This window comes from Rhipicephalus microplus, chromosome X, assembly GCF_043290135.1.
Source record: "Rhipicephalus microplus isolate Deutch F79 chromosome X, USDA_Rmic, whole genome shotgun sequence".
Lineage (NCBI taxonomy): Eukaryota > Metazoa > Arthropoda > Arachnida > Ixodida > Ixodidae > Rhipicephalus > Rhipicephalus microplus.
In genome coordinates this window covers 144886337-144912916 of record NC_134710.1, presented here as the reverse complement: position 1 = coordinate 144912916, position 26580 = coordinate 144886337, and the positions used below count along the sequence as shown (strand labels likewise).

General features: G+C 42.8%; 1 protein-coding gene across 4 annotated transcripts in view; it reads left to right on the top strand.

Moving 5' to 3' along the window:
* LPCAT (lysophosphatidylcholine acyltransferase) overlaps positions 1-25728 on the top strand; it is a 117070-nt gene extending 91342 nt beyond the window's left edge. For all 4 annotated transcript variants that reach the window (XM_037428335.2, XM_037428334.2, XM_037428333.2 and 1 more), the window contains exons 11-14: positions 8137-8290; positions 14155-14247; positions 15536-15674; positions 25472-25728. In XM_037428335.2, the coding sequence (XP_037284232.2) occupies positions 8137-8290; positions 14155-14247; positions 15536-15674; positions 25472-25584 (499 nt within the window). In that variant the 3' untranslated portion in view covers positions 25585-25728. The remainder of the gene's footprint in view (positions 1-8136; positions 8291-14154; positions 14248-15535; positions 15675-25471) is intronic.
* The last annotated feature ends 852 nt before the right edge of the window (positions 25729-26580 follow it).

Sequence of the window (26580 nt, the reverse complement as noted above, 5' to 3'; positions counted from 1 at the left end):
GCTTGCCAAATGCCTCGCACAGTGTCTATGCTTTGCAAGTTATGGATCGTTAAAATTGTGGCCCACAATGCAGCTGGTACAGTTCATGGTGTCAGAGAAGAGGAACCTCAAAATAAACATCATACCAACTGCATTCACTGCAGGGCAAAGGCCTCTTCCATGATCTGCCAATCAGCCCGGTCTTGTGCTTTCTGCTGCCTCATTATACCGTAGACTCTCAGTAAATGGAAATCTGTTTAACAGAACACATTTTACTAGTCCCTTCATGTTCTGTTTAATGCGTCTATTATACCTGCAAGCTTTTTTAATCTCATCAGCTCGCCTAACTTTCTGCTTCCTCCTCCTGCATTTGCTTTCTCTGGGAATCCAGTCTGTTACACTGTGGCGCAACACACATCAAGGGACACGTTGTAACTCTGGCAGATGCTCTCGATGTCGACACAAGTCCCCAAATCTGGCACTAAATCGATTTTCTTCATTCTATTACTCATTTTTTAAAAGAAAATATGAACCGTGTCGGGTCAGCACTGTTGTATAAATTAGACCCATTTCTATGGTTCACACAAAATCAAAAGATTAATTGAACGCTACACACTTGATGTTGTGTACTTGCCTAACTTCTTGTCTCATCAAAAGAACATCCCTGCAGTGTGACATCTGTGATAATGTCTATGCGTCAGGGAAGAATGTCATAACTGAATACCCTATGAAAGACAGTGATTTGAAGTAATTGATTGGTTAAACTGCTTTTTCAGGACTCAAGTTCAATAAGCTATTTATGATTGTGGCAATATTGTATCAAATGACATATTCGTGGTAATTTTACCACATAGTATTTATTGGACTCTGCCTATGTTCTTTGAGCCAGAGATCTTATATGTACACAGTGCTTGAAGTGTTTTCTTTCTAGCTTTTCTTGTTTTTGTTTCTTCTGTACTGTTTTGTTGTCAGGCTAGCTGGTTATAATATTGTCTTTCCTGTGTTTTTTTGTAGATGTACATCAGACATGTCCAGTCAGATTGATCGCTGGTGCTACATGTGTAGGAATAATGCTGTGTACAGTGCACAGCTGAGAACTTTTTCAACTAAGCTATTTCCTGCTTCAAAGCCTTGTAATAAACTACATGTGTCGGAATACTGTTAATTGCCGTGTCGGGGTGAGGTAACCATTTAATGGGCCTAACAGCAGCGAGACGGCAACAAGCGGTTTCAGCAGCAGCAACTGCAGCAGCACGAGCCTCCGACACAACAGCCGTCTTCTTAATTGATTTTTTTTTGCGCTGTCCTTGTCGGCCTCTTCTGTCCGTCCGTCTTTAGTTCGCTTCAACAACAACAAAAAAATTCAATTATGAACGTAATCCAACTAGCCCTACTTGCCACCTAGCAGTCTTCTTTGTCGTTTCTATAGCAGAGCCCGTATTTGTCGCTACATTGACTCCACGGTGCAAAAGGAGCCATCCTCGCGACCTATGGCACAGACAGGACCGGTGGGTCGTAGTAAAGTTTTGGACAGTTGACGTGCACAGTTTCGTGCCCGCGGCGCCGTTGATCTGTAGGTGGCTGAATAGGTTCAACCATGTAGTTGACTGGTGTTGTCTGGCGCAGGATCCGGTATGGACTGTCACACTTGGGTATGAACTTTGAGCAAAGGCCTGGGGTAGACGATGGCACGTGCAGCCACAGGATTGTTCCAGGCACGTACGAGAAAGGGGATGAGCGTCTGTCATGGGAGTGCTTCTGGCGAGCCTGATCATGCGTAGTAAGCGAACGTGCGAGCTGCCGACATTCTTTGGCATATGTGGCGGTGGCGGCAAAGTCGTTGATTCTGAAGGGTCTGGGCGGTACAGAAGGATAGTGTCCAAGAACGATGAAGGTTTTCGACCATAAAGAAGGAAGAACAGGGAGAATCTAGTTGTAGATTGAATTGCACTGTTGTAAGCGTAAGTAACGAATGGCAGTATACGGTCCCAGTTCGTATGGTCATGGGAAACGTGCAAGGAGAGCATGTCACCCAGCGTGCGATTAAATCGCTCAGTCATCCCGTTAGATTGGGGGTGATATGCGGTAGTTGTTCAATGCACGGTGTTGCATTCACATAGAAGGGCTTCTACAGCTTCCGACAAAAAGGAACTCCCACGCTCACTGAGAAGCTCGCGGGGTGCACCATGGTGAAGGACAAGGTTGTGCAGAATGAACAAGCGGACTTCACGCGCAGTGGCCTCGGGAAGCGCCGAAGTTTCGGCGTAGCGTGTGAGCTGGTCCACGGCTACAATTACCCAGTGGTTTCCATTTGGTGTGTGTGGTAGGGGACTGTAAAAGTCGATTTCGGTGCGGCCGAAAGGCCGAGAAGGACAAGACAGTGGCTGGAGTGGCCCTGTGGTTGCGCGAAGAGAGCTCTTCGGGCGTTGGCACAAGGAACATGAACAGATGTACTGCCTAACAAAACGGTACATTCCGTGCCAGTAATATCGAAATCGTAGGCGAGCATACAACTTCACTACACCTGCGTGGGCGCATTGCGGATCTGCTTGGAAGGAGGCACAGATGATGGAACGTAGGTGGCGAGGGATCACCAGCAACCATTTGCGACCATCAGATAGGTAGTTTCGCCGGTACAGAAGACCGTCATGGATGGTAAATTGGCGAGCAGTTCATCGAAGTAAATAGTTGTCTGTACGTGGAGACGTCCGAGACAGGTACTCTGAAAGTGACGCTATCCATGGATCCTGGCGTTGCTCAGCGGACATGTCGGGATGTTCAAGTTAAGAACTCTCGCAGCTGCAAACAGACGCTGTAACATAATCGTGGGGAAGTGGCGAGCGAGAAAGAGCGTCGGCGTCCAAATGCTTGCGGACTGACCGATAAATTACACGAATGTCGTAATCTTGGAGATGTAGTGCCCGGCGAGCTAGGCGACCAGATGGGTCTTTTAATGACGACAACAAACACAATGCGTTGTGATCAGTCACGACGTCAAATGGGCGGCCATATACGCAAGGTCGGAATTTTGTGATTGTTCAAACAATGGCAAGGCATTCTTTCTCGGTGACTGAATAGTTCTTTTCCGCTTTAGTGAGGGTGGGACTAGCGTAGGATACAACATACTCATCGAAGCCAGATTTACGCTGAGCAAGAATAGCGCCAAGGCCTACTCCACTAGCATCCGTATGAATTTCGTTTGGAGTGTCTGGATCAAAGTGGCGTAGGATAGGTGGTGACTTCAGAAGATGGCATAAAGAGGCGAATGCTTCGTTGCATGCTGGGGACCAGGCCAAGATGTTTTGGTTGTCAGCAAGTACCTGCGTCAGGGGTGCGATTATGATGGCGAAATTGCACACAAAACGGCGAAAATATGAGCAGAGGCTGATGAAGCTGCGGAGTTCTTTTAGTGTAGCTGGTCTGGAAAAGTCGGCGACAGCATGAAGCTTGGCTGGATCAGGACGGACACCACGCTTGCTAACAACATGCCCTAAGAGCTGCAGTCCAGCGTCCGAAAGACAAGTCAGGACGCTTGCGAGGCGGCTGAGGTGGGAGTCGAAGTCCTTCGAGAAAACGACATCATCCAAATAGCACAGGCACGTGTTCCATTTAGAGCCTCTAAAGATGTTGTCTATGAGACGCTCGAAGGTGGCAGGCACATAACAGAGGCCGAATGGCATCACGTTAAACTCGTACAATCCGTCAGGAGTTGCAACGCAGTTTTGGAGCAGTCGGCTTCATTCATAGGAACCTGCCAGTAGCCAGATCGAAGGTCTAAAGAAGAAAAGAACTCTGCTCCTTGCAGGCAATCTTGGGCATCATCGATTCTGGGCAGCGGATAAACATCTTTTCTCGTGATCCTATTAAGACTCCTGTAAACAACGCAAAATCTGATGCTGTCATCCTTTTTTTCACCAGTACAACCGGAGAGGCCCAAGGGCGGTTTGAAGGTTGTATTACGCCACGGCGAAGCATATCGTTTACCTGATCATCAATGGCACGGCGTTCAGCGTGAGAAACTCGATATGGGCGCTGGCGCAAAGGTGCATGGCTACCGGTGTCGATTTTGTGAACGATGGCGGACATGCGACCCAAAGAAGGTTGGCTATGGTCAAATGACATTTTGAAGCGACAGAGTAGAGCCAGGATTTAGGGCCAATGGATGAGAAAAACGCCTCCAGAGATGAAGTGGGAGTGGTACCAGAGGTAATGGTGTTTAAGTGAGATGATGGCAAGTCGTCAGGTAGGTGACTGGATGAAACAGAATCAACTTCCTCAAGGTGACTGAGGACTTCGCCTGGAAATAATATGGCTGGGGAAGGAAGCGAGTTCGTTATATAAATGGAGCCGTGTGTGTTTTCTACAGTGACAACTGTGAACGGGAGAAGGAAGCTCTTGCGAGAGTCGAAGGCGTCGGAGGGGATAAAGAAAGCGGTGACAGAGAATGCGTCCTCGCAGAAGAGGGGCACGAAAACGCAGAATAGAGGAGGGATGTGAGTGTCCGCAGCCTCGGTGACTCGGGAAGATAGCAGCTTGAAAGAAGGTTTTTCAGACGTCTGCGCTTTACACAGGGGCAGTTCACATATTGTCGACAACTCTAGTTCGGCACGCGCACAGTGAACGACGGCATGATGAGAGTAGAGGAAGTTCCAGCCTAAGATGATATCGTGTGAACATGAAGAAAATGCAACGAATTCGACTACATTCAAAATATTTTGGATGACCAGTTGAGCTGTGCACGCCGCTGAAGGTTGGATGTGATGTGCAGTGGCCGTGTGGAGAGAGACGTCGGAAAGCGGCAGCATAAGCTTCTTCAACTTGTGGCACAGTTCACCACTTAGCACAGATACGGCAGCACCAGTATCGTATCAACAAGCGCTTTCGCAGGTACACCATCAATTTGTGCAGTTATTTCATTAGCAGGTAACAAGAGGCCTTTAAGGTTTCGATATGTGCGTAGCTCTTGCCTCGAGAACTGCGATAGTCAGTTTTTCGTTTGGGCGGGTGGTGATCGAGGAAGCATCGGAGAAATAGAACGGCGCCGTGGGGGAGGGCGACCTAGCCCTGTCGCAGCCGTGACGACGTGATGGCGACTGATCAGACATGGGGAGGAATGAAGACAAATGTGGTGGCTCTGGATAATGGGAGTCGTAAGTCGCCTCACCAGCAGTTGGGTTGAAATCCGACGATGGCAGTAGCACGCTACATGACCGGGAAGATGGCAGAAATAGCAAATTGGCCTGTTGTTCATAGTGCGCCAAGGGTTAGTTGATGGTGGTGCGGGGTGGCGAATAGGAGGTGGGTGGGGACGGATAGGTGGACTTGCTGGGTAGAGGAGACGGGGCTGTCGAGCAAGATCCGTGACGGTTGGTAGCGACGGTGGTGATCGTCTGGCGGCCCCACCATAAGTAAGAGGGGCGGAGATAGGCGAAGAATGGTATGTAGGAGACAGGGCATCGGAAACTTGCTCTTCGATTGCCTTACAGAGCGTTGGGGTCAGCGTGTGCGCACTGGTTGGAACGTACGGCACAAGAGACCATTGCGCGATACTTCTTCTTGGACGAACTGCTGGATTTGCTGCATGAACGTGGTTTGTTCGGAAGAAACAGCGCCAATGGTTAATGCAGATGTAGATGTTGTATCGAGGTTCGGACGTCAAGTAGAAATGCGCTCTCTCTGCAGCTCGTCGAAACTCCAACAGTGCTGAATAAGCTGGGTGACGCTTTGCGGGTTTTTTGCAACGAGCCTGTGAGAGGCGTTGTCTTCGATACCTTTCGTGATGTGCCGTATTTTGTCAGTGTCAGATATGTCAGAATTTATACGACGGCAGAGGTCCAGAACATCCTAAATATACGAGGTAAAGGTCTCGCCAGATCGCTGTGCGCGGCAGCGCAATGATGTTCGGCACAGAGCTTGCGAACAGCAGGTCGGCCAAAGACTTCTGCAAAGTGTGTCTTTAAGGTGGACCTAAAGGTTATTTCCGCTTTGTGGTTAACCACAGTTCTGCCACACCTGCGAGATAGAAATGAAGGTAAACGAGCTTGTCTGTGTCATCCCACTTATTATGGGCGCTTTCTGCTTCATACTGGGACAGCCAGTCTTCGGCGTCTTGGTCGTCGGTCGCATTGAAAATCAGTGGACTTTGCTGTCATGGCATTCCGGAACAGGCGACTGATGGGATTATGACTGCAGGTGGCTGGCTCATGTCGTCGGGCATTGGCAAGGTGGGGGTTGAGGTAGAGTCCGGGAACTGAGTTCCAGTTTGAGACAACCAGCACCTTCACCAAATGTAAGAATACTGTTAGGCCCATTACACGGCTGCCTCACCCCGGCATGGCGTTTAACAGCAGAAAGACAGCAACCAGCAGTTTCAGCAGCACGAGCCTTCGCCACAACAATTGTCTTCTTCGTCGTTTCTATAGCAGAGCCCGTATTGGTCACTACATACACATGTTTCACCTGAGGAGCTTAATCAGTCTGCCAATGATCCCCAGGACTGTTGCTACCAGCTCAGTGTGTGTGTTAAAAAGACCCTGAAATAGTTTTGATGATTTTAAATTCTCAATTCATGCATGCTAATACTATATTAAGTAATGCTTGGTGTTGACCTGCAGGTTGTGGGATCAAATCCCGGCTGCAGCAGCTGCATTTTCGATGGTTGTGAAAATGCTGTAGGCCCGTGAGCTCAGATTTGGGTGCACATTAAAGAACCCCAGGTCGTCAAAAATTCTAGAGCCCTCCACTAAGGAGTCTCTCACAATCATATGGTGGTTTTGGGACGTTAAACCCCATATATCAATCAATCAAGCCTTGGTGTAGAAACAAAGTGCAAAATGACCATTTGCCTAAATTGTGCTTTACACTGTGGACATTTCAGATTTTCGCTCCCTCTAGTGTTCATAACCAAAATTAGTGGCGCAGAACAACAGTATTACTTCATAAAGAATGAGTAGGGGTGTTGTTAGGCATTTTGACAGCATGAAAATGTGTGCATTTGATCAATTTCTGTGCAAGATGGTCCTAAAATATTTTTCATCATACGTTATTGCTGCTGGATGTACCAGTAGCATCTTGAGTGATTTGGCCAGGAGCAAAGTGAACTATGTCTACAGCCAGTGTGCGCTGTTATATGGCATCACGAGCACACGTGTATCATTACAGGCTTTCAATTCTAGGCTGCCATCTTGCTTGCAGATTTGTAGTGTATTGTAAAGACATGATTAGTTCGAATGTGATAGTATTTGTTCACAACAACATTGCAGAATGGCACCATGACAATGCATATTGACATGCTATCAACATCTGTGTGCAATAGGTATGCACAAATTGAGTTCAGTAGAACGGAAATTTCGGCGAGTTGGAATGCTTGCATGATTAACACAGCAGTGCAGACAAAGACGTCGGGAACACAGAGCACACAGGATGAGCGCTGTCTCGCAGCAAGAAGATCAATTCCTATTTAAGACTTACTGTCTTATGCACATGTCTGCTATGCCCGGCATTGTTTTCTGGGTTTAGCTTGTCGAAATGCACTAAACAATCAATAGTATAGCAAACCTGGGTATAACAAAATATTGGTTATAACAAAGTAAATAAATCTTGGAACAGTGTTCAGAATATACGTTTAAATGAATTTTTGGTATAACAAACTTGTTTATACAAGATGCAATTTCATCATAATGAGGTTTGAGTGTAAGTCTTTCATTTGTGAGACAGTGCTTATCCTATTCACTCTGTGTTCTGTCTTTGTCTGTAGTGCTGCATCAATGATATGAGTTGTGTTGGCTATTTTTTTTTGTACTATCACAGAGGCTCTGAATGCATGCATGGAATCTTCATACGATTCACTACATCAAAACTTAGGAACAAAGCCACTTTGCTATATTATTGGGAAAAATGCATATGGTGCTGATGTTACATACAAGATTAATTCAAGATGTTTGTTGCATATTGCACATTTCATGAATTCGAGCTCTGTTTTTACTGTAGTTGAACTGGATTTTTATGTTGATGCATTGCTTTGGCTGCTATAATACTTGCTTATGTTATTTTTCATGTGTAACAGTATGTTAATTAATAAAACGGGTGTACAATGAAATTCAACAGTTCTATTATACTGTTCCGACTACTAAAGTTTCTTTGATCATATTTTTATAGCATCCAGTTCCAAGATATTGGGGACGTGATTCTCAAAGTAAAAGCTGCCATAAAGAACAGCGACACACATCTAGTGAGCTTTACGGAGTTCGTTGCCCTCCTAGGAGTTCCTGCAGACCATATTTCCAGGAACGTGTTCGAAGCTTTTGACATTGTAAGTCTCTTACTGTTTTCATTACATCTGCCATGGCAGAGTGTAATATTAGTCTTTTCTTCGTATGCAAAAGTTTTTTTTTATTGAAAGAGCAGTGTTTGCAGTTAAGCAGCACTAGAAAATTCTAAACTTGTAACTTGTTTGCATAGATTTCTTCTCGATAGTTATTGTTCTGGAGTTATGGGCCCTGTCATACTTGCAAAGAACAATGTCTTTATAGGACGACATTCTATCTTAAAATTTAAAATGAACAATTCGATCATGCAATGCTTTATTTATCATGCAATGCTTTACCGGTTCAGCTATGATGGTGGACATTCCCCCATCTACTTTGATGAGTATATCTGTGCATCTCAGCTTGAGAGTGTTAGCCAGCAACTCGCAGCCAAGGTGGAGAGTGTGGATTGTTAAGTTGTGTTGTGTAACTGGTATATTGGAAGAACAGAGAAACATGTAAAACTACCAGCACTATTTATAAGAGAACCAACTGGGCTCAATAATCATGTGGCATCTTGCTTCCAGTGGTGGCACTTCCTTGATTCATGCTCTAAAAACGTCAAGAAAATTACAATGTCATGAAAACAAGGCCTCGCGTTTTTTTAGAAAACATTTGACAACTCTTACAAAATGTGGCTGATCCCTGTTTTTAGAAATCTGTATTAGACCACCATGAAATATGTCTTCAGAGATAATTGAGCATTTACTTTCCATTGTTTTGCAGCAAGGAAAAATGAATGAATGAATGAATTAATCAATGAATGCTACAGAACCAAATTGCAATGTCACGCAAAGAAAATCTATCGGCTCGAAAGTTGCAGCACGCAGTTCAAACACAAGAAATTAGCATCCCAGTGAACCACAAATATTGTGTAGACATTCATAGTATGTTTCTCATGGACAGTGTAAATGTCTCTTAGATATGTATAAAAATTCATATTACGAAGATTAGATGTACACTCTAAAAAATATCGAGTAAAAGGGGTGTCTTTTTGTCCCACAACAATAATTGTCGCAAGGCTTGTGTGCGCGTCCTTTCTTGAAAACTCGGCACTGGCCACTTTCCTATCGAGAATGCAACGTAACCCTGATAGTGGGCATGTCGATTGTGACCGGAATGTACCGGGCACGGGGCGATAGCGCAAAGATGGAATGCAATATAGAAGACGAATATTGTTGTGGGACAAAAAGACACCCTTTTTACTTGCTCTTTTTTTAAAGTGTACCCGCAACTAGTAAAAGCTTGGCCGAGTAAGGTTTCAGGTACGTTGCACATGGCGACTGAATAGACATTCAATATACATAGACATTGTCATATGGTAAATAAAAGGTTTTTTATGCATTTTGGACACTTACCGTATGTAGTGGGTGCATTAAACCTGCGGTCTCATGGCAGTCTTGCTCATTGCCGCTCAGCTGTACTTATAGAAAGCATCGAAGGTGTGAGGCTGGCCAGATTGATTGATATGTGGGGTTTAACGTCCCAAAACCACCACATAATTATGGGAGACGTAGTGGAAGGCTCCGAAGATTTCAACCACTTGGGGTTTTTTAACGTGCATTCAAATCTGAGCACACGGGCGTACAGCATTTTTGCCTCCATCGAAAATGCATCCGCTGCAGCCGGGATTCGAACCCATGACCTGCGGGTCAGCAGCAGAGTACCTTAATCACTAGGCCACCGTGGCGGGGTGAGGCTGTCCAGATTGCTGTCAGACGGCATATTAAAGGCCAGCCTCATGGTGTTGATGCTTTCTATAGATATAGCACACCAGCTAAGAGCCAGACTGCAGTGGGAGCGCAGGTCTCAGCACACAAAACTATGTATAAATGCAGCAAGCCCGAAGAAAGTGCGAAGCAGGGAAGTCTGTTTTGTTTCTCTTGAGCTTTGTTTTCTCCTCTTTCTTTTTTTTTTCAGTTCTTTCTGTTTTTATTTCTTTTTGTTTTTTTATCTATATCTGTTGCCTTTTTTATTTTTCTTCTTTCTTTCTTTTCCGTTTCTTTCTCTTTCTCGGTTGCATTGTCTTTATTTTTTATGTGGTTTTGTTTGCATTACGCCACGCGACGACGGCCTATGCCCCTAAAGTGATTCACACTTAAAACCACCTTCGGGCTGCATGATTTCGCGCTATCATGTCCACGCATGTTAATTTTATGGTCATTTGCGTGCTTTATCTCCTCGTACATATTAGTGTATGCATTACGTACACTCGTATGATGCATGTTCATTTATCGAGTGCTTTCTAGATTTTACGTTTCAGTATATATTTATCATTCTAAACGTCAACTAAAGCGGTTTTGAAAGACAGAAAGTTCTGTAGTGCATTTAATGTTGTGAGCACTTGTATACGACATCATTTGCGACGTCTAGTTTTTGTTCAAGAGAGAAGTGCATGCGACATTAATAATACGTAGGTTCTCTAGACTGTAAGGATGGTACGTTATGGGGATGTCGATTAGATGTTATTGACAGACGTATAGATCTTATTTCTATGTTGACAGGATATCAGTGGTTCACTGGGATACGCAAGACGAGTGTGGACAAACAACTGTCACAGCTCAACACTTAAATGACCCTGCTCAAACGGAAATGTTGACGCACCAAACTAACACACAAGTATATGCAGGACGAGCACGCGAACAACTGTCAGTTATTACTTCTTTGTGTGTGACCAGCGCGGTCCTTTCATAATGCGGCCACAGCAACGAGAGACTTGATCTTCGGGCTCTCTCAAACCAGTGCAACTTCAAAGCAAACTTGCAGTAGAATCGCAAGACGTTCAAAGCGCCTGAAACCTGAGATAACCATGTGAGCGAGTGAGCGATCATGCCAGAGAACATCTATACGTACTTTGACCACGCTATGTGGAGGCGTGAGAGGACTACCTTCAGAATGCGCACACCCAACACGCGCCGCTTGTGCCTTACTACTGATAAAGAAAAAGCACTGAAGTTGCTGAGCTCTGAGGGTCACTAACGGTACATGGTATATATATAAATAACTCGGTGTTAACAAGTTCAGCAACCTGTTTTGTGGCATATTGGCTAGCTTCACGCACCTAGGAGGAAAAGGTCACTGGTTCGATGCCGTGCTACGGAACTTCTTCTGGCTGTTATTTTTTATATGTTAGTACATATTTTACAACATCATATCTGTGACAGAAATACATCAGAAATACAGGGGCCATAGTGGACCCCTGCATGAAACACTTTTTGTGTTAAAAATTGGCTATTGGATTTCTAGAAATCAATATATTTCTCTTGACCACAACCTTTTTTAATGTGCAGAATAAATTGAAATTTCTGATTGCTTGTACATAAACTTGCACTTAAAAAGCAGCATCCTTTCACATGTCTTTCAAACACTAGGTTTAGCCATCTGCTTTGCTTTTAGTTAGAGTATGTGCCAATTTTGTGCAAGCTCTAGCTAAAAGCAAGGCACAAGAGTGTGAGGAAATATGATGTATGTCATGTGTGTTTAAAATGATCATGCAGCCAAGGAATGTAATTGGAAAGTTTATTTTGTTTTATTTGAAATACCAAAATCTTTAATTATGATTGTTGAAGGTGTGATTAACTTCATATTTTTATAAGAATCTAAAGGTAGTTATCATCTTTCAATCAAATCTAGCAGCAGAAGCAGTAGCGACCACTATTCATGACCATAGTGGTAAATGTGGAAGGCCCTTTCATTTGTAGGCATAGTGAAGTATATAGGAGTAGTCAAACAGTCACTTAGCCCTCATGAGCTGTAGTCAAGCCCATTGATATAGCAATTCACATAATGTTGCACTTTAAAATTCAATTCATTGCTGCTATGTATATACACAAATACCCCTGCTGTGTTTGGACACACTTCATATCTTTCTGAGGACTAAACTGGCAGAGTGACTTTTTACGCAAAAGAGTGGTTTGCTTCAAATGCAATCATGGTTATTTGTACTTGTTTTTATCCTTTCATTTGACATGTATGTCTGAAAATGCTAAGTGATTTAAAAGTAGAGAGTTCGGTGTGCACATAACAAATGAGGACTTAAAGAAAAAGGACAAACCTGCCCAAGCTCGACTCGGTTTAAAACAACATTGACTTGAGTTTGCTGCCATTTGTGTTCTTTCTTTAAAGGCCATCTGCAGTGATTTTTCGACCATGTCAAGGTAAATATGGTATTTCTATGTTACTGAGACACTCTTGTCATGAGCCCAATAGCTGGAATGCTCAGAAAGTTTGAAAATAATTTTTAATAAGCAAAAAGGTGCAATACCGAAACCAAGCTGAGCGCTCTGTCTTCGTATGACGTACTATTTCGTAAGAACTGGAATTCGTATACTGGTTCCGTGGGCGCGGAGTACGAACACTGTGAAAGCTAAACCAGTGAAGCACCGGCAAAATGCCACATGTGTGAGGAAGCTTTTTCGTGCCAAACAATGCTGCAGTCGCCTTGTGGCCAGCACAGTCAACACTCTAGTGGCCACAGTAGCAATGCCATCGGCTGCATCACTTCCGTTGACATGCCAAACATGTCACACACAGTGTTGCCGATAATTATGGCAAGCCAGGTGAGCATTTCACACAGTCGCCTTGTGGCCAGCACAGTCAACACTCTAGTGGCCACAGTAGCAATGCCATCGGCTGCATCACTTCCGTTGACATGCCAAACATGTCACACACAGTGTTGCCGATAATTATGGCAAGCCAGGTGAGCATTTCAAGGCAATCTTTAAAATTCATTTCCAAACAATCAGCATATCTTTCAAGCCTGTAATTTGTCATAAACCATGGAAATGTGAAAGGAACATACCCAGTGAATTTTATATTGTGATCTATTGACCTCAAGAAATCGCCTAGTTGACCTTTAAATCCTCATTTGTCATGTGCGTGCTGAACTATTGTCAAAATGCAAAGCGATTGTTCAGTACAGGTGTTAGGTTTTCATATTTTATTCCACTTGCCTGGCAGATTTCTGCTTCGCTGTTTACCCTTCATCACCCATCACAGGGTGAAGTTTTCCAGCAGTGATCACTCTCTTATCTCACTTCTCAATTATTTGCAGTAATAACCAGAATGAAACAAACTTCAATTTCTAGTTGGATATTAAACCAAAAATTTTTCCAGCTGGAAAAATTTATTTTAATGCTATTTATTCAGCTTCAGGTAGATGAAAATTCTGATGGCATGTGGCGGAATTAGAGCTGGAGACTGATAATGTTCTAGTTGGATACTCATTCAATTCGAATGGAATTATCGAAGTGCAACATTTACCATCTGGGAAAATTTTGGGTTCAATAATTCACTTACAAGTGAAATTTCCTTTTTCATCTGAACAATGAATGTCTAAAGCAATGGGTATGCTCATTGCATTTACATTGCCCTTCAAAGAAACATGTTCTTAGTGCTGTTGGGGAGGACATTATTTGGAGGGGCTCATCAAAAATCGCAATATCAACTAGTTGTTTTGACTCTGCATTGAAGTAAATTATGTTGGTTGTTTCATTTAGACCTACTCTTTAGTTACGAGAAGTTGCAGGCTTTAGAATGAGGTTGGATGTTTGTTGCTTGATCTGAGTGTATCCATTTAAGGGTCACCAATTGTGTGGAAAGTTGACAGCAAAAATTATGATATAAAGAAAAATGTAACATTTCTGTTAGACACCAGCTTTGCACATTTGGATAGGTATAGAAAAGTTTAGACCATTCACCCTGCATCTTCCGCTTGCATTTTTTTTTCTGTGTAAGCCAATAGCGTGGGTAAGAAAAATTATTTAAAAAAAACTGAACCTTGCTGTGCAAGACATTTTGTGTGCAATAATTTACTTGAGAGTTGTTCCTCTGTTCTTGGTGTAAAAAGCTAATTCGTGGATATTTTCAGGATCGAAAAAACCTACTGGACTTGCGGGGTCTCCTGGCAGCTTTCTGGTTGTTTCACAGGTCTGAACGACATCGGACTGAAAAAGCTTTCAAGGTTGGCATCTTGCACTGTAGTTATTTGTAGTGCAGTTGGGATGTTCGTGTGAAATAAGTGTCAACCAATTCTACACTGACTCCAATAAGGCATGTTTCTGTTTGCTGTCCATAAATATAAGACAATCACTCAGATAATATATGTAGCGACAGATCTTGTGTCCTATTTCTGACATTTTGTCCTTGAGGTAAAGGAATGCTGGTTGCTCTATACTTGGGAAGGGGGGGGAGGGGGTACTTTTTTCTTTTTGTGTATTACATGTATGTAGGAGAACTTGGTACTATTTTTTTTTCCTGGCTGTGCAGATTGTTGCAAGTGTTTTCGTGTATGTAAGCAGGGGGGGGGGGGGGGGGGGTGTCCATCGGCCCAAAAAACAAAGTGCAATGAAGTAAAACATATGTCTGCTGCAGTGGAGCAAGGGTTAGGGTTTTCGGCTGCTGACCTAAAGGTTGCTGATTCGATCCTTGCCATTTCGGTCTAATTTTTATACACGTTGAAATGCTAGAGGTTCGTGTACTGTGCAATATCAATGCACGCTGAAAAACACCAGATGATGAAAAATCCTGGAGTTCTTCATTACAGCATTTCATATATTCTCAATGTGGTATTGGGACATAAAACCTCAGATGTTATTATTATTGAAGTCAAACATACAAGCAAGTTCACCACTAATTTATTGAATCAGTACTTAGACACATTGAAGGGCAGTGCTATGTGAACCAGCATTTGAAAATAGAAGGTGCAGCTATATTGCACTTTGTGCATGCTTACGTATGTGCATTCATGTGTGTACGTGCATGTGTACATTAACAACACACACTTATGGTTCAGTGTTTCACAAAGATAGTTGTTGTTTTTAATGGCAGTTTCACGAGTGAAGCTTAAAAATATCTGGCTTACTAAGGAGAAAGCACTGTTAAAGTGGGCTTTTAATGGTTTTAAAGCCTGTAATCTTATTGTTAGGATATCTTTGATGCATTTCAAACAAGTTATAGGCTATATGAGCTTAGCCTAATGAAACACTTGTTTTGGTACATCAGCAAAATTTTATTTGTAAGGCAATAAAAAGTATAGTGTCCCTTCAAACCTGAGACATAAATAAGAATGAGTTGTACTTACTGTATGTTTTTCCTCTAGCTTTTTCTGTCTACATTTCAATTGGCCAACTTTCCTAACATGTTTACTAAGTTAGCATGTTTACTAAATTGCTGACAGTCGGTATAATTTGACAAAATGAAATCATTAAGGCTTAATGATATTGCTGATGTTTGTACCATTATATTTACAGGAATTTTGTGATGACAGCAAGGGAATATGTATGGTGGACTTTGTGCAACTTATCTGGATTCTTCTTGCACTACCAAAGTCGGCAGCAATGTCCCTGTTTTATAAGATTGACACTGCTGCACTGGGGTGGATTCACTTTGGTGAGTTTGTTATTTTAAAATGTGGCTCTTGTGTAAATGGTTATATGCAAGACATATATAGCTTCAGTAAAATCCTGAGAAAGTCCTTCTGCCTACTGTGATAGATAACCTGGGAAGGTTTGGAGGGAGACAGTTCAAAATTCAAGGTGGTGGCAGAAGAGTCTCGGAAGAATACACACTTGTACTTCTAGTGAAATGCTTTGTTGAATATGCATGTATTCACGGCTTTTACTGAAAGAGATGGAATGCTCGTGTGACATTTTATGTGTTATGACAATGGAGGACTTTCTTGAAATGTTCAAGTTGTGGAACTCTGCATGCAACCCTTAAGCATCATCATCAGCTCGACTACGCCCACTGCAGGGCAAAGGCCTCTCCTATGATCCACCAGTCATCCCATTTTTGTGCTTTCTGTTGCCACATTACACCTACGAACGCATTAATCTCATCGGTCCACCTAACTTTCCGTCTCCTCTTCGTGCGTTTGCATTCTCTGGGAGTCCAGGCGGTTACCCTTCATGACCAGCAGTTATCCTGCCTACTTGCTATGTGCCCGGCCTATGTTCATTTATTCTTGATTTCAACTATATCCTTAACCCCCGTTTGTTCCCTGATCCACTCTGCTCTCTTCTTGTCTCTTAAGGTTACACATATAGTTTTCCTTTCCATCACTCACTGCGTCGTCCTCAATTCAAGCTGAACCCTCTTTGTAAGTCTCCAGGTTTCTGCTCCGTAGGTAAGTACTGTCAAAATGCAGCCATTATATACCTTCCTCTTGAAGGTTAGAGGCAGATCACCATTCATAATTTGAGAATGTCTGCCGAATGGGATCCACCCCAACCTTATCCTTCCAGTTATTTCACTCTCATGGTTCGGCTCCGCGGTTACTACCTGTGATAAATACATGTTCCTTTACAACTTCCAGCATATCTCCACCTATCGCAAAGTGCCGTTTTCCACCGAGATTGTTGCACATTACTTTAGTTTTGTGCATATTAATTTTCAGACCTACTTTTCTGTTTTCTGTGTCCAGTTCAGTAATTATGAGCTATAATTAGTCCCCTGAGTTACTCAAGGCAATGTCTAAGCGAATGTCGCGTTACTATGATACTCTCCATTAACTCTTATCTCTAACTCTTTCCAATCTAGGGTCCTGAAAACATTCTGTAAACATGTGATGAATAGCATTGGAAAGATCGTGTCTCCCTGCCTGACACACCCTTCCTTATTGGGATTCTGCCACTTTCTTCATGGAGAACTATGGTAGCTATGGATCCACTCTAGATTCTTTCCAATATGCTTATGTAGGATTCTTCGATGCCCTGATTCGGTAGTGCCTGCATTACTGCTGATGTCTTCGTTGAGTCAAACGCCTTCTCGTAATCTATGAAGGCTATGCATAGGAATTGGTGGTATTCTGCGAATTTCTGTATTACCCGATTGCTAGTGTAAATGTGGTCTATTGTGGAGTAGCCTGTACGAAATCCTGCTTGTTCCTTTGATTGATTGAACTCTGATGTAACCCTAAATCTACTAGCTATTATTTTTTGTAAATAGTTTTTAGAGAGCAGACGGTAAGCTGATCGGGCTGTAATTTTTTAAGTCCTTGATGTCCCCTTTCTTATGAATTAAGATGATGTTGGCCAGCCCCTAAGCACCACACTGTAAAAGTACCAAGAAATTTTGCACATGTCTGAAAACTCTCGGAGCTTGTGTTCCTAGAAATCACTGCTTCAGAATTTCGTTGTGAAGAACAGGTTGAAAAAAAATTAAGGCAGCTTGGGCTAGTGGTGCCAGGCCTGAAATGCAAAGCTGGGAGTAACCTTCTTTGTTCCTCTTCAGTTTTTTTTTTTTCTTCCCTCTTTCTTTTTCTATTTCCCACTTTTGTCCGTTTTTTTGTTTATTTTAATTATCAGCAAAAGTGCCCTAGCCCGTCCACCTCTCCTGAAATTCAGACGGAGGGGGGTATCTTACACAGAGGACAAATAATAAAAATAGGTTTCTCCCAACTAGTGGGGCCACCCACCCCCTGAAAAAAATTCCAGGCTATAGACCTGATAAAGGTGCTCGAAGAACAAAAGGAAGAATTCTCTTTGGTGCAATTGGCTATGCTTTATACATCTGTTTTGCTTGCATTACAACTACTAGACCAGAAAGTGCTCACAACGGATGATTGTCATGTTACTCACACCACCCGACCAAATGTAAAATTTCTCGTATCTCATTGCTTCCAGTACACTGTCTTTTCCGCACTGCCATAATCTGCCCTCCATACATGCACATCTAAAATATCAAGACATTCTCTTCCTTCGTTTCATACTAAATGGTGTGGTGTATGAAAGCCCAAAGATCACACACCTTCAAATAATGAGAGTGAGGTTGTCTACTAAATGCAATGCAGGGATGGAGGCAAAGATATGCAAAGATATTGATCAACAAAGCTGAATCAGCACAAAGAGAATGTTGATAAGGCCCCCCCATGCCACGCTTTCCAACACCGAGTTTTAATGTGGACAGTGCGACTGCATTAGTTTATTGATGTTCTCTACCTCATCATCTTTCCAATAGACACCTCCTCCTTCCTCTTGGCTCAGTGTAATACGTCTTTAGAAGTATTTGCTGGTCGTTTCTCGGTAAACAACGATGGCGTCACTCGGTTGCAGCAAGTTCACATTGAAGCATGCGAGCTTGCATTAGTGCGTGTTCATTTTAACAAGGTATTTACCGGTGAATGCAGCTTTTGAGTCCAATCCTTTTCTAACTAGTACCATAGAGCTGGTTTTATTTCTGGCATCTTCGTGCTGTGGCGATGATCAAACTTAATCTTCATCGTACTTCTGTATTTTTGCTGTTGGAGTTGGGTGTTTGGGCATTCCTTCAGTGTAACCCTGCCAACTAAGCCCAGATCTTCGTCTGCTGGCAACCAAAAAACCATGCCGAATGCAGCCAATTGCGGGCTGCACCAGATGTCGGTTGTGTAGCATCTGTTAATGGTGATGTACGGCTGCCTCCAAAGAACTTTTCTAGCCTCCCTTGAATTATGGATTTAGCTTTTTATACATTTTGAGGTCTCTAATCATGCATTCAGCAAGAAAAGAATTAGCCTCCGGATGATAAGGCACTGAGTGTCGAAGCATCATGTTCCTTTCACTGGCCCATTTGCGTAGCTTCAGGTTCATTGCTGACCCATTGCCTGCACTGATGACCTTCGTGTGCTTGAAAACTTCTCTGCAACAGTGCTGTTATGCAATTTGTGTCTCCTCTTTCTTGGAATGCCCGCGAATCGAAAGATGCCATCGCTTAGGGAAAGGTAGCGAAGGCCGTCCTCCTCCTACTATCATTAAACTCCTCAATTTCAACGACAAAGTTGTGATTATGCAAAATGCCAGGAACATCGAAGACCCAATTACGTATAATAAAGCCCTGAAGAGATTAGGTTACTTACAGCGCGTTCTCCGTGTAGCACCAAAAGAAACCAAGCTCTTAACATTTAAAACGTTAGTACGGCCATTACTCGAATACGGTTGTGTCGTGTGGAATCCACACAAAGCGTCCGACATTGCAAAACTAGAATCCATACAAAAAAAGCTGTCCGTTTTATCTGCCGAAGATATGACCGGGATTTTTCGCCTACGTCCAACTTGGCACCTTTGGGTTTAACTCCTTTATCTGCCAGGCGCCATTCAGAATGCTTAAAGCTCCTGTACACCTTGATTAATTCGCCGCGCTTGCCCTCGCTCCACAGGTATCTGCAGTTTGCCACACCACCCTCTGTTCACACCAGGAGTCAACATGCGCTAAATATTACGCCACTTCACCCCAAAACTGATTTTTTTAAGTATAATTTTTTCCCTTCACTATTGAGCTCTGGAACTTGCTACCCGGCGATACCCGCGGGCTTCCTTTGGAGCAGTTTCTGAGTGCAATATCACATGCGTGTTAAGTAGATATTTCCATGTTCTTTTGCTTTCTGTGCTCTTGCTCTGTTCATTCTGTATCTTGTGTAGTACTATGAACCACAAATTTGTGCCATATGCTCATGTTTTTGTTTCTGCTTGTTATCACCTGATCATTTGTATGTCCACTCCTGCGATAGCCCTAATAGGGGCTGCAGTATGTATAAATAAATAAATAAATAAATAAATAAATAAAAAAATAAAAAAATAAAAAAATAAAAAAATAAAAAAATAAAAAAATAAAAAAATAAAAAAATAAAAAAATAAAAAAATAAAAAATAAATGAATAAAAAATGAATAAAAAATAAAAAATAAATAAATAAAAAAATTAATAAATAAAAAAATAAAAAATAAAAAATAAATAAGTAAGTAAATAAATAAATAAATAAATAAATAAATAAATAAATACAAACTTCAGTGACAACCACGAAGCGTGTGCACTCATCCACAGTGACTAGGAAAGCTTGAATTGTTTTGACACGTTCCCTCTTCTTAATTTCAACAAAATTAAGGTGAACTACTTAGAGTGCTACAGTTAAATATTGTGGTAATACCATTCTATTTTCCCGAGCTTTGTATTTTGACTTCACCATTTGGCATTCGCGACATGTTTCCACATAATAGGCAATATCTGCTTTCATGTTTGGCCATGTAAATCTCAGAGCAAGTTTGTGGTATGTCCTCCAGAATTTGTCATGCCCTCCTGAATATGGACTGCTACGATATTATTTTAGCACTTGAGGCACTTTTGTTTCAGGGACATACATCTTCCCATTGTGCAGTTCTATGTCTTGCGCTCGCTCCCAAAGTTTCAGCAAGTTAATGTTTCCTTCCGGAATTTTTTGTGGCACGGGAAGACTGAACAAGGCATCAGTGCCTGGGTGCTTCTGGCCTAGTCTATGCATTATGTCGAAACTGAATTGTTGGATCTCGCTTGCCCGTCAAGCTATTTGGCCCTTTATTTGTGCTAGTTGCAACTAAATAGGTCAACACCTGGTTTTCAGTTAACAGATTGAAATGTTTGCTTTCTAGGTAACTTCTGAACTACCTAAAAGCCATTATGACAGCTAGAGCTTCCTTCTCTGTTGTCGTGCAATTTTCTCGTCTCTTTGTGAATGTGCCGGAATAGTAGCCAATGACCTTAAGCTTTCTGCCGGGATGCTCGTTTTCGTTGTGTTGATACAGGATGGCGCCTGCAGCATAGCGAGATGCATTTCTATATAAATCAAGTGGTAGATCAAAGTCGGGCAGTGCTAGTATAGGGTCAGATGAGATGGCTCAGGCAAGTTCTAGGTAGTTGTTCTCGCATTTCTCAGACCAGACGAAGTTAATTCCTTCACATTTCATTTTTCTTGCGTAGTCCTTTTTAAATGCACAGAAATGGCCTGCGAGACCAAGAGACACTCTTAAAAATGAGTGGATGTCATAAGGTTTTGTCAGCTTCTTGATGCGCTGGATGCTCTCCTCTTTAGTGCCCTTGGTTCGGCTGTCAAAGACTCTTCCTAAAAGCACTACATTTCTGCAGAACTCTCTCTTCTTTGTGCTGAACTGAAGTCTAGCGGCGCTAAGTGCCTCGAAGACCTTCTCTAGGCACTCTCCATGATCTTCCTTTCCTGCCTTTCCGAGTAGATGATAATGTCGTCCATCACAATATTCTGTAATGTATACGTGAAGTTAATTACGCCATTCATCTTTTGGAACCATGATCTAGAGTTCATCCATCCTAAGGGTAGTCTGCTGTATTCATTGATGTCGAAAGATGTGATGAATGCGGTAAATTCTTTTGCATCTTTTGGTGGCACTTGCGTATCCTTTACATGGGTCAATGTGAGAAAACCGATGACATCCTCAGGTTTCTTCAATGATCTAATCAATTCGTGGCATTGGGTATGGGAAAAACATCTGTTTGTTCATTTATAAGCTTACGATCTCTACACAGGCGAAATGACTCGTGTGCTTTTGGAACAATTGTAATGGGCGAAGCAAATAATGAAGCAGGCCTGATGCTTCCTGCCTCTAGCATTCCTTGAAGATCCTTCTTTAACCAGACTTTTCGGTCATGATCAAGCTTGTATGGTTTTTTTCTTTACAATGGTGTCTCGTAATAGAAGAGGTACCTCAACAGTCTTTGCGACTTTTGCCTATACACCAATACACAAAAGCTTGGGAAACGTCAATGGTACAGCACGGTCCACGTGTTAGGAAGAACACGTGACCGCGCGGCCGGTGGTCTGCGGGGCGCCAATTGCTGGTGGGATTTGGAAACGCGGAGCATGAGCACAGAATCGCAAGGCGGGTCATGCCCTGCGTCGTCTGCTACTTCCCCGCTTTAGCGCTCGGCGTGCGCTAACGCCCTATGATGTTTCAGTGGTTGGAAGGAGAAACCGGCTATACTTGTTGCATCAAGCACAGATTTCCTTGTGTGTTATCAAAGGCAGTTGGCTGGTTCGAGCATTGTGCAAAGCTTACGACTAATATTTTTGTGAGAATTTACACTATAGGTTACAAAAGTGATGGGCTTCGCTTTTGCAGAATTCCACAGCTGGGGGCAAAATTCTTCACTGAACACTTTCGTAGCTGCCAGCTTTTATATGTGGCATTGCCAGGGCCCCTGAGGATGAAAGGCTTCTCATAGTCGAGCTCTACTTTACAGAATAGTTAGTGTGCTGTCGCTGCCATGGTAAATTAACAGGCAACTGAAGACCGTGACGGTATCATGTGCCCCCCCCCCCCCCCCAGTCACCTTACTTGAGCGCAATTGAAAATTTGTGAGGCAAAATGAAATCATCTGTAACTCCTTGCGTCAAATCTGTGAATGACCTCTGGGCTTTTGTAAAGGAAGAGTGGGAGCGGCTTAAGCACGATTCATCCTTCACAGAAGCTCTGTACAGGTTCACAGAAGCTCGGAAGGTTCAGTTCACAGAAGGTTCAGTAAGCCAGAACATCATTAAGGATCGCTCCGTATTGATCAAGAGATTTCATCCTCAAGTGTGTTTTTAACTCGCCCCGATGGTATACGGGTTATGGTGCTCGACTGCTGACCTGCAGGTCACGGAATCCAATCCCGGCCGCGGCAGCCGCATTATCGATGAAGGCGGGGATATTCGAGGCCCGTGTACTTTGGTTCAAACCCTAGGCATGGTTGAAATTTGCAGAGCCTTCTAATGTGTCGATCATAATCATACTGCTGTTCGGCAATGTTAAACCCCAACATTTATGATTATTAAGTGTTCATTAACATGCCTCTAAATATAATCGCATGACTTTTCATTGTATATTGCCCTTAATTGAAATTAAACTGCTGTGGGTCTAAATCGCATCGTTTCAGACAAGAAACAAGCTCCACCTTTTGTGTGCCTACTGACTACTTGACCGGGCGCCGGCGCACCAACGGCGACATGAATCGCTCCGCGGAAAAACGAAAAGCGCAGCAGGGGCAGAAAGTACCAGACGAAACTTGACAAGCACTTCCTTTGTGCTTTTATGCGCATGCCCCATGTTTACAAATCTTGCCACGAATTCGCGCCACATGGGCCACGGCCAGGTGTTCGCATGTTCCCCTTAGCAGTGGACCGTACTGTACATCTTCTCTAGTAGCCGGCCTATGGCACTTGCGCCTTGTGGGTGATATTTGCTTTAGCTCATGTCCTTCTGATTGTAACTTCCTCATTCTAAAGTATCTTAATCTTTGTGCCTGTCTTTCCTGGTCCAAATAAGATGAAATCAAAACTGACTTTGGGCACTACTAACGCTTAAACTTTGAATGTCTCGCCTTAATACTCTAGACAAACTCTCACCCATCTGTAATACTCTCGACAAGAAGAATCTTAGCTGCACACACGAATAGATATCCCGTGTAGAATATCTCTAGCATTTACTAGGTTCTTGTTAAGGGGGACGCCGCACTTAAGAGTCGAAAATTGGCCCAAAAATCGCATTTTCTCTCACAATTTTTGCGTTCCCGATGCTCTTCCACACCTATCAGCACAAGTATCAATGAAAATGACAATGTGCGACCATTCACTAGCACCTGAACACCAAAAATTTCTGCCTTTACAAGACAGACTGTTTCTTTGACAATGTGACTTTTTTTAGTTCTGTCCTGACACTGTACACTCAATCCTATGCTGGTGTGTAATCTAGATTCAATGTTAGCTTTTGGGGGGCCTACAGATGGTGTGTTCTTGCCACACTAATTACCTCTGCCGACTTCAGCTTCATCAGGCATCTTGTATTCAGCGACTGTGACGCATTTCAAAGCAGATAATAGATTGTTCATAGATCTCGCTGACATGTCTTTGTTAGTATACTTTGTCGTGCCACATATGACTAGAGCGACGGCAGTAGCCTTTCAATGATGGGTCAGCTTTACGAAGTAAGGACCACTTTTTGGAAATGTGCGCCCTGATATTTGTGCATCACGGTCTGTAAACAATGACATCCCAAGGCTCTATAGGGTTTGCCTCAAAAGCACTTGCAGAGCTTTTCCTCCGTGCGGTCCAAGAAGTGTTTGCATATGAAGTAATTTGCAATTTCAATCCCATCCTCCTTTGGTTTCCCACAGAAAAAAAAGGCCTCCTATCTTATGTACACGTTCTTCATCACTCAATCACTGGTTTCTTGGGTTGGCAAATTCATAAAAATCCAGTCAGACTTATGTCTGGCTGGATTTTTATAAATTTGCATGCCCCAGAAACCAGTAGTTGAGCAATGATCAGCTCTTGAATTACAGTAAAACATGTCCAGTCAGACAGAAACTCCTTTCTTTTCTCTTACATCTGCAGCTGACACAAGACGTTTTAAAAGCTGCTATTACTTATATAGTTTCCGCATTTCAAGTTAGGTGTTAAGGGCACCTTCACTGGTAGTATAGGTGAGATTTGTTGATATTAGCAATTTGCGTACTGGGGAGCTTTTACCAAATGCGACGCCAAATCAAGTCGCATTGATGGACATGCGCTTGAGTGATGAGGTCATCCACAGTAGCTCCGGCGGTATGGGCAATATTCTCAAGGAGGCTCGGAGCTTTAGTGGCTTTCTGCAGCTCCATGTATCTCTGGCCCTTTGCTTGGAAGCCTATGATGAGAGATCTTTCTTGACGACGAGTTCAGTCAAACTTGATCTTCATTTGCAGGCTACTCATCTCGACTGTGCCAATGTAAAGTTTTCATGCTGACAATGTGACTTCATCAGTTTATTGATGCATTCTCCTCTCTACCTTGTCGTCGTCATCTTCTTGGATCTGCTACTGGCGCTAGCAGGGTGGATCGCTGCATTGAACACTGAGCTTTGACATAAAACTGGAATTGTGGTTCATCTATTGCGACGCATGAGATTTCAACAACCACGGCCCCCTACCCAACGTTTAAAAATAGTAGTGGACTTGGTAACCTCGCCTCATATGTTGCCAGTGTATATTGAGGATGCCACCTACATCGATGGTGGAATGTCTGTTATTTTTGTTAATACTTGTTGTGTTAAGTAAGAGTAATCCTTTTTGTGGACACTGAACACTCTGAATGGTAACACAAGGATACCATTACACTAGATACTAATACATGTGGTGACTAATACATGCTGCAGGACAACTACACAGAAAGACTGGGTGCTCCTTTATAATATATTTTATTGATGGATGATCATAATTCAGTCATAATAAAATATTCGGTTAAGTGCCTATAGTTTATAGCAAGTTATACTTTTTGATGTCAACACTCTTTGAAGTTTACTTGTTTGTCACTGCACTGTACGTTGTCTCTTGACACCTTTCAATCAAATGTTTTATATTTCACTTTGGATGCATTATACACATTGATTGGTGTATGTATTGCCTCTTTCCAGAAGACTTCAAGGAATTTATTGCCATGACAAAGTGGACAGACATCTTGGCATCACCATCGGGCAACAGTGACTCACTAGATGGGGACAAGTATGTGCCAAGCAAAGAAGAATGATGAGAGGGACAGTTAACAAGACTGTAGATACAGTGTCTGTTTTCTTTTTGTGTTTTATTATTTTTAATGGAGAACTGCCGGTTCATTTTGTCGCAGGTTTTCAAATGTCTTTTTTTTTTCACTCAGTGTAAAATATTTGTTTTCCGTTGTAAGAGTACATTTCCTAAATATTGTGGCCACTATGGTCCTTGGAGCCTAGTGCTAGCCACTTGGCAAAGTGCTGGACTTCCTTACATGGGACCAGATGCCATGGGTGCTGGTTTTGAATCTGTCCCCAGTTTTTTTTTTAAGGAAATTGGTGTAACACGGCACTCAAAGTTTTTTTTTTTTTTTGCTCACGTTATTCATACACAATACTCCTCTATTGATGAAAATGGCTGCGAGTGGTGCACTTGCGACAAATGTGGCCAAAGCATGCAAGTATGCTGGAAGGAAGTACCACTTGTGCAGCTTTTGCTTGCTGTTCAGCCCAGTTGGCCTTGTAGATTAACCTTTGTAAAAGTGATCGGTAGACTTTTCTAGTGTCGGGTGTCTTGCCCTGCCGGACTTTTCACCTATCTCTTTGCATCTGGACACAATCTTTTGGAATTCTTTGATACGCTGTCCTATGGTGAGACTGTGCTTTAGCACTTGCAAATGCTCCGAGCTTGGCTTTAGTTTGGAAACAGCCATATTTTATTACTGTTCAAATCTTGGAAGCTACCTTTACAGCTTGCACTCTATACCAATGGCCTTCTTAAATATTTTGGACTGAAGTATAGTGTATGGCACTGATTGGTACTGTGTGTACTCAAGAAGGAATGCAATGGTAGTAGCTGAGCCTACTTCCTTTACAGTGGACATTTAGCCATACGGCAAAACCTGGCCCTGAAATGGTACATGCCCAGTTTTTGCTGATGGCTGCCTTTAAGCCTGTTTGCTTGGTCCCCATCCAGAATGCTCACTCATGAGTTAGTGACTTGTCTGAATGTTGCTGATTCAATTTGTGAATGGGAA